Genomic DNA, 8,688 nt, shown 5'->3' with positions numbered 1-8,688 from the left:
CTCTCTCTTGTTCCTGTCCTACTAGATCTGAAAGACCCATAATTTCAAACGACCTTGCCATGGATGAGCTGGATTCTTGTTCTTGGCCAAGAACCCCTCCTGAAATGAGCAAACCGCTTTGTCATGTTTCCAACCAATATGTTTGCTAATTGCTTGCAGCTCACTCACCCTTTTAGCTGTGGCCAAGGACCACCAAAAAGATGGTCTTTTTGTGAGATATCTCTCAACGAAGCTTGATCCATCGGTTCGAACTTACTAGTCCTAAAAAAGTTTCAGGACCACATCGAGATTCCAGGAAGGCGCTCTGTATTGGGGCTCCTTCCTTGTTGCAAAGGACCTCATGAGGTCTCTCAGATCTAGATTATTTGTAATATCTAGACCTCTATGTCTAAATACTGAAGCCAACATACTCCGATACCCTTTAATCGGTCTGAGTTGACAATTTTATTCCTTCTTTAAGTATAAAAGGAAGTCGGCAATTTGGGTCACAGAGGTACTGGATGAAGAAATTTTCCGACTCTTGCACCACTTGCGAAAGATTCCCACTTCGCCTGGTACACCTTAATAGTAGAGGCTCTTCTAGCTCTGGCCACCGCTCTGGCCGCCTCTCTAGAAAACCCCCTCGCTCTGACAAGTCTTTCGATAGTCTGAACGCAGTCAGACCCAGAGCGAGGGTGTTCTTGTGTACCTGTTGAAGTGAGGCTGTTTGAGTAGATCTACTCTTGCTGGAAGTGTCCTTGGTACTCTATTGTCCATTCCAGTACCTCTGTGAAACCAATCTCGGGCCGGCCAGTATGGAGCTATGAGAGTCATTCTGTCCCCTGACTCTCCCTGAATTTCTTCAAACCTTCCCTAATATCTTGAACGGGGGAAAGGCGTAGACGTCTAGCCCCGTCCAATCTAGAAGAAAAGCGTCTACTGCGACTGCTTGACGGTCTGGGACTGGAGAGCAATAAGTCGTCAATCTCTTTGTCATTGCTGTCGCAAACAAGTCCACCACTGGGCGACCCCATAATTTCCACAGATCTGGCATACTTCTAAATGAAGAGTCCATTCTGTTGATAGAAGTTGACCTTCCTGCTCAACAGGTCCGCTCTCACATTCTTCTCCCTTGAATGAATCTGGTGAGAAGGTTACGTTTTCCTTCTCTGCCAAAGAAGGATCTCCTCCGCCAACTTGCAAAGAGAGATTGAATGTGTCCCTCCTTGTTTGCGGATGTACGCCAGAGCTGTGGTATTATCCGCGTTGACTTGTACCACCTTGTTGCGAATCACCGCGTTGAACTCTTTCAAAGCCAAGAAAATCGCCATCCGTTCCTTCCTGTTTATATGCCAAGCTGCTTCCTCCTTGCTCCAACGACCTGAAACTTCTTGATGTCCGAGAGTCGCTCCCCCACCCCCCGCCTGCGTCCGACGCGTCTGAGAACAATACATGGTCTGGGTTCTTTTGCTGGAGAGACGCTCCCTTCGCTAACTTCCCGGAGTTAGCCACCACCGCAATTCCTCTTTGATCTGCGAGGAATTCGAAACAGGAAGGAATCTGGTTGCGATTTTCTTGGCCAGACTTGGTTCAAAAATATTTGTAGGGGTCTCATGTGAAGCCTTCCTAGAGAAAAAGAAACCGTTCCAGGACGAGAGTGTCCCCAGTAAGCTCATCCACTCTCGTGCTGAACATTGTTCTTTCTCTAGAAAGGCTTGCACTTTCCGGATGCACTGCTCTTGTCTGTTGGGAGACGGAAAGCCCGAAAAGTCACTGAGGAGATCAGAATCCCCAATAAACTAGCTCCTGACGGGTGTCATATTCGACTTTTGCTAAGTTCACCATCAACCCTAACTCTTTCGTTAATGTTAACGTCATTTCTAAGTCCTCCAGACATTGCTTTCTGATTGGGCTCTTATGAGCCAATCGTCCAGGTATAGAGACACTCTTTATTCCTAGAATGTGTAGCCACTCGCCACGCTCGCCATCACTCTTGTAAAAACTGTGGGGCTGTGCACAAAGCAGAGGGCTTTGAACTGAAAGACCTGTTCTGGATCACAAATCTCAGGTACTTCCTGGATCCTGCATGAATTGGGATATGAAAAAAAAATATGCGTCTTGAAGGTCCAGGTGACCATCCAGTCCCCTGGACGTACCGCTGCCAGTACTGATCGGTCGTCTCCATCGTAAATTTTTGTTTTCTCCACAAATAAATTGAGTTGACTTACGTCCAGTACTGGTCTCCATCCCCCCGAGGATTTCGCTACTAAAAACAGCCGGTTGTAAAATCCCGGAGATAAGTGATCCAGAACAGGTTCTATTGCTCCTTTCTTGAGCATAGAAAGAACTTGTTGTTAGTGCTTCTTGTTTCCCTGGATCGCTGTAGTGAGCTCCAAGCTCTCTTGGCGATGTCGCAAGAGGTGGTCTCTTCAGAAAAGGATCTTGTAACCTTCTTTGGCTACCTTGAAGACCCAAGGATCTGCTCCCTTTTCTTGCCAAATCTCTCCCAAAACTTCTGGAGTCTGGCACCTACTGATGTCTGAAGGACTTGTTGTTCATTGTTTAGTACTGGGTTTCGAACCCTCTTGGACGGAGCTCTTCTTGCTCTGAAGGCAGGACGAGAAAAGGACTTTGCCTCGAAAGGGCTGACTAGTTGCCTTGATTCCTTAGGGGTCTTCTTAACCACCTGTTGGGTAAAAATTTCCTTACCGAGGAAGTTAACAGATCCTGCGTCGCCTTCTGAGTTAGGGAAAGCGAAATATCCTGATAATATCCGCAGGAAACAATTGATCCGAAAGTGGGGAATAAACCAATTCGGATTTCTGGGCGTTAGAGACGCCCTTAGCAGCAAAAGAGCATAGGAGTGACCTTTTCTTTAAAACTCCTGCAGGTGAAAAGAGATGCTAATTCATTCGCGCCATCCCTTAAGGCTTTGTCCATGCAGGACATAATACTGCTTGGGAGTTGAGAAGCCGTCGATTCCATTATCTTCCACTGTTCGTACCAGAGCCCCCAAGGACCAATCCAGAAAATTAAAAACCTCGAAGGTCCGGAAAATCCCTTTCAAGAGATGATCTAATTCTGATGGAGACCACCACACTTTGGCCGAATTCAAGGCATGTCTGCGGGAACTGTCAACAATGTTGGAAAAATCCCCCTGGAGGAGGCAGGAACTCCCAGGCCGAGATTTTCCCCCGTCGCATACCAAATTCCAGACTCGATGCCAATTTGGCAGGAGGGAAAGAGAACACAGTCTTGCCCCGCTTCCCTCTTTTCCTTCAACCACGTATCAATTCTTTGAAGAACCTTCTTAGCCGTAATCGAAAACTTCATCTTCAAAAACGAGCGGACTTCTTCGGAGTTTTATTCTTAGAGAATTGAGAAAGGGGTGATGTCGGAGCTGCAGGCTGAAAATCCCCTTCAAAAAGTGAAAGAAGGCAATTCGCCAATTTCTTATAGTCTGAAGAAGGTGCTTCACCTTCTTTTTCTTCCTCAGATTCTAAGTCTTCTATTTCCTCTTCTGCCGAAGACACGTCCTGTAAACCCAGGTCTTGCTGCAGAAAATCTTCTCCAACCTCGCGGGAAGAAACCGGCTCCTGCCGCCTGCGTCCTGCGTCCTTCTGAGCTCCGAGGTTGCGTCCTGCGTCCTGTTCCGGAAGCTTGCGTCCTGCGTCCTGCTCCGGAAACTTGCGTCCTGCTTCCTGTTCTCGTAACTTGCGTCCTGCGTCCTGCTCCCGTAACTTGCGTACTACCCGAGACTCCGAAGCATGACGAGAAGGAGGCAAAACCATCATGCGTCCTCTTAGACGACTTGACTGGGAGAGATGCGTCCTTACGCCTCGTAGGAGGATGTTCCGATGTTCCCCACGATTTAACCAAATCGGCTAACCTTCCTTGCATCTCTTCAAGGAAGTTCCTAGTCTCTGCTTCCTGGCGGGAAGTCTGAGCAAGCGGAGAACGAGGACGAGACGGATCTTCAAAACGAGAAACTCTATCTTGAGTTCTACGATAAGGAGAAGATATCGGAGAGACTGCTCCGTATTCAGAAGGAGGGCTCCTATCCAGAGAACCGTCGTACACATGAGGTCTTGCGTCTTGTCTTGACTTAAAGGATCTCCTCCTTTTAATCGGAACCACCTCTTCCTCATCATAGAAGAGAAATCTCGGGACTACTCCACCGTTCTTGAGGGTAACGCTCATCTTGAGAAGACGTAGGTCTATGCGTCCTCTTCAGAGGACGCGAAACTTCCGCATAACGTCCATACCTGCCTGACGCAGCACTATCTGTAGAGGAAAAACACTTCCCAGTGTCGCCTTTCCTATGGCGCACTGCTGAGCCTGGGACGCAACAGGACTGCCTGAAGGGACAACTGATCGTATGGGAACCCCTCTCGCCTCCCTTCGACTGTCGACATGCCTTCTCCTTGGGTCTGGGAGCTTGGCAGAGGCCTAGGTCTAGGAGCACGAGTGAGACGATCAGCCGCCCCCTCCACTACACTGACACTTTCAATCGTACCCACTTTGTCTGTAAGACGCTGAATCTGATCGCCCATTGACGCAAGGGCGGCAAACACTTTCACAATATTAGTATCCTCAGAAACAGCAGCGGGCGCAGGAGAGACCTGAGGAGAAGGATTAACAACTTCTACTTGGGGAAGAAGGGGAGAAATAACAGAAGTATTCAAGGCCTTACTAGAAGAACCTGACCTCTCACTCCGAGACACCGATCTTCTTACTCTATCCTTTTCAAGTCTCTCAACATATTTGGTGAAAGTCTTTCCACTCCTTCTCATTTAAACTTTCACACTCATTACATCTATTATCCCAAGTACACAAAACCTCTCTACACTTCTTACATACTGTGTGAGGGTCTACCGAAGCTTTCGGCAGTCTCACCTTGCACCCTTCTTTCATACACACTCGAAATACTATACCAGAATCAGACATTATAATAACTTCCAATCGCGATTGCCAATCCAACTTTCCAATACGATACCCAATAAACCATCCAAGTACAGCGAAAGTCAGCTAACGAGTTTCGAATTCTAGCAGGGAACCAACAACGATGTTGCCGGTTCAGTGGCAGAAAAAAATCTGACGAAAATGGGAATGATTCCGAGCACCAGCGCCACGGGAGCGGGGTGGCGATCACCTGAACTACCAGTGATCTAGCGGTTGCCGCGAGTTTTGAAAATTCTGCCAGTGCGAACAGAGAATATAGCTATATATATACCTGCCAGGTAAGTGTCATACATGAAAATTCTAAGCTTTAAAAAGGAAGAACTCAAAATATTTCTGACAAGGTACTCTGAATACCGCTGAAAAAAATTCCATGAACACTCACCTTTTGCATTAAGGATGTTGTGTGTTTTGAAATAATACATATATACACAATAAAAAAATATATAAGTACATAACTTTTATCTTATGATTCTGGTTGCTTAACATCACAGTAACTTATCATTATCCTTTTGAGGTGTTAAAAAGAATACATTTTATCAAGTTTGCTGTTCATATTCAACAGCATGTTTGAAGTTTCTGCACTTTTATATATTTGTGATGCTATAAAAATGTATAGCACACTGAAAACACTTTCCAATCTTGCCTAAAAGTACTATTGTATAGAAAACAATTAGTGTAGAAAGATACATAGTAAATTGGTATTTGTGCCATTTCTTTGTTCAGCACACACTAGCCATAAAAGATTGCTCAGTTCTCACCTACCTCAGAATATAAGTGTCTATAATAAAATTAAAATTATCTATTATACCATACGCTGCAATGCAGTACTACTCTTACCTAAAGCCTGTTGGTGAGCAGGAGGAGTATTATGCACCTGATGTGGAACTGCTGCGTGCTGTTGCTGCACACCTGCTTGAGCTGCTACGTGAGCAGCTAATGCTGCAGCTGCAGCTGCTGCAGGTGGTGGTGCTGCTTGTCTAGGCTGTCCAGGAGCGCCTGCTGCAGGTGCAACTATAGCACCTCCAACTGCTGCAGCTGCTTGTTGTGGCTGAGGAAGATGGGGGTTTGGAGCTGGCTGGGGGGCCTGCTGTGCGTTCTGGGGCTCCGCGTTATTCCCCACTGGTAAGGCAGGAGCAGCGATTGCCGCTTGTGGCTGCTGTTGCTGTGCCTGGGGTGGGGCCGCTTGCGCCTGCTGTGGCTGCTGCTGTTGCTGCTGTTGCTGCTGTTGCTGCTGCTGTTGCTGCTGCTGCTGTTGCTGCTGCTGTTGATGTGGTTGCTGAGGTGGTTGTGGATGAGGTGCTTGTGCCTGCTGTTGTTGCTGGGGCTGAGCTTGAGGCTGTTGCGGGGGTGGGGTGGTGGGGGGTGGGGTGGTGGGGGCGGGTTATTATTGGAGTGGGGCTGAGGCGGCAGAGCCCCTGACACGCCGCCGGAGCTCCCGCCACGCGACTCACTGTGGCGGCTGATGCGACCCAGCACAGCCCCGACCCCGTCCCGCCTCCCCAACCCCACTCTACACACCAAAAATGAAAAGTTGATCATGTGAAAAACATATTTATAAAATTAGCATCACCCAACTAAATATAGACCTCTATTTATTTACAAACAAATACCTATGACTAAAGGGTAATTCTCATCAGTTTACATATTTGGCTTTAATATCTACATATATATATATATATATATGATATATATAGTATATATAGTATATAGATATATATATATATATATATATATATATATATATATTATATTTAGGGTGCTAATGCTAGACGAAACGATCTGGCTCATCTCGCATTTCATGTTTTTCCTCCGTGGCAAAAAAACTATTTATACATAGCAATCATGTATCTATACTCGTGATCAACGATATTCATAATATATATATATATAATCATATATATAGTGATATATAGATATAGTATACATATATATAAATAGAATATCATTATCTCTATTATTATTACTATAATAATATATAATATGCTCTTTTTCATTTTTTTTTAAAAAATTTAATTAATATAAATAATATTTTTTATATATTTATAATTTATTAATTATATAATATATATATATATATTAATTATATTATTATATATAATATTATAATATTTATAATTAAATATATATTAAAATTATAATATATATATATCATATGTCAAAACAAATTTACATCCCATTTAAAATAAATGACAATAGATTTGTTACCCCTCCATTCCAGCCCTGCTAAACATATACAAACCTTCCTAAATTATGAAAAAAGTCTTTTTTAATTAAGAAACACACATGTACAGGTATTCTCCAACTTAGGGATGGGAGGGGTTAGGTATTCCAAAAAAACCCATCGTTTTATTGGAAAATCGTATCGTTGAAATATTGCCTAGCCATACACATAGGGTAATCAGTGCCATCGTTTACAGAATAGGGTAAGCCTAGCCTACAACTAACTATAGCTATACTTGAACCACATTATGTTGGTATAAAAATTATTAATTTCAGCTAATTCTCTAGGTTCAATGCATATGTATTGGCTTATGATAATTCAGTACAGAAAGAAATTGAACATTAACAAGAGTTAGCCTAGTGTATATGGTATAGCTGGTTCACTTAAGGTAGATTCTTGGGTGAGCCCTAACTAAGCCTTTTGAGAAGTTTGTTTGGCAGTGGCTGATTGGCTGGGAGCTGCCTACCTCCCGGTACCAGCCAATCAAACGTCTCGCAAGCATAGGACTCGTCCAAGAATCTACCTTAAGTGAACCAGCTATAATAACTTACATATACATTAGCCTAGCCTACAGTATACTCTAATACATATACTGATGATAGAAAAAAAACTGGACACGAAACGAGAATCGGACTTGGTCAGACATCGGTATAATTGATCAGACATCGGTATAATTGAGGGATGTCAGGCTGCTGATGGCCACATATAATTATAGAACAAAAATGTAAAGAATATGCATCTTTTCCATGAATCTTTTAAAAAGCTGCACATTACTTCACTGTATCCAATAATACTGTATGTATTCTCACATTATTGTATAATAAAATACTAACATATAGCAGTCAATGTTTTGGTTTGGAAATCAACTGATGTCGAATAAAAGTTTATTTTGCCGTATTTAACCCTTTAACGCCGATTCGACGTATTTAAAAAAAAACCCCGTCGACATAAAATTGTCCATCGTGGGTGGCCGATTGGACGTATGGTAACAGCACAAATGGTGCTCAAATCTCATGGCGACATGATTCTTTTTGTTTTTTATCGTCCAGATTCTCAGACTCAACATGATGTTGCCAAGTAGTGTTATACTTTTTTTCTAATGTCATAAATGTTGAAAAGTTTGTGAATTCACAGTTAGCCCTATTTTCCTTATGGTTATATAAATATGATCCCTTTTTCGTGCGATTGTCGTAATGTTTGCACCATTTTAAATTAGCCGTTACATAAAGTTTTATATGGAAATGTACGCAATTTCATGCACAATACAACTAAAAACATTCCATGGTTGAAGCTTTTATCAGTTTTGAAATATTTTCATATAAATAACGATAAGTGCCAAAATTTCAACCTTTGGTCAACTTTGATCCGACCGAAATGGTAAAAAAACGCAATTGTAAGCTAAAACTCTTATATTCTAGTAATATTCAATCATTTACCTTCATTTTACAACAAATTGGAAGTCTCTAGCACAATATTTTGATTTATGGTGAATTTATGAAAAAAAAAAAAAAAAATTTCCTTGCATC

At 43.0% G+C, this 8,688-nt stretch overlaps 1 protein-coding gene across 1 annotated transcript in view; it reads right to left on the bottom strand.

Annotated features, from left to right (window-relative positions):
- LOC135195196 (speckle-type POZ protein B-like) overlaps positions 1–6,322 on the bottom strand; it is a gene marked incomplete at its 5' end in the record, with an annotated part of 49,860 nt that extends 43,538 nt beyond the window's left edge. The window contains one exon of the mRNA XM_064221493.1: positions 5,779–6,322. Coding sequence (XP_064077563.1) covers positions 5,779–6,322 — 544 coding nt within the window. The remainder of the gene's footprint in view (positions 1–5,778) is intronic.
- Between the last annotated feature and the right edge of the window lie 2,366 nt (positions 6,323–8,688).

The sequence above is a fragment of the Macrobrachium nipponense genome, chromosome 20 (genome assembly GCF_015104395.2).
Source record: "Macrobrachium nipponense isolate FS-2020 chromosome 20, ASM1510439v2, whole genome shotgun sequence".
Lineage (NCBI taxonomy): Eukaryota > Metazoa > Arthropoda > Malacostraca > Decapoda > Palaemonidae > Macrobrachium > Macrobrachium nipponense.
Note: the sequence above shows the minus strand (reverse complement) of the source record. Positions and strands in the feature narration are given on the sequence as shown.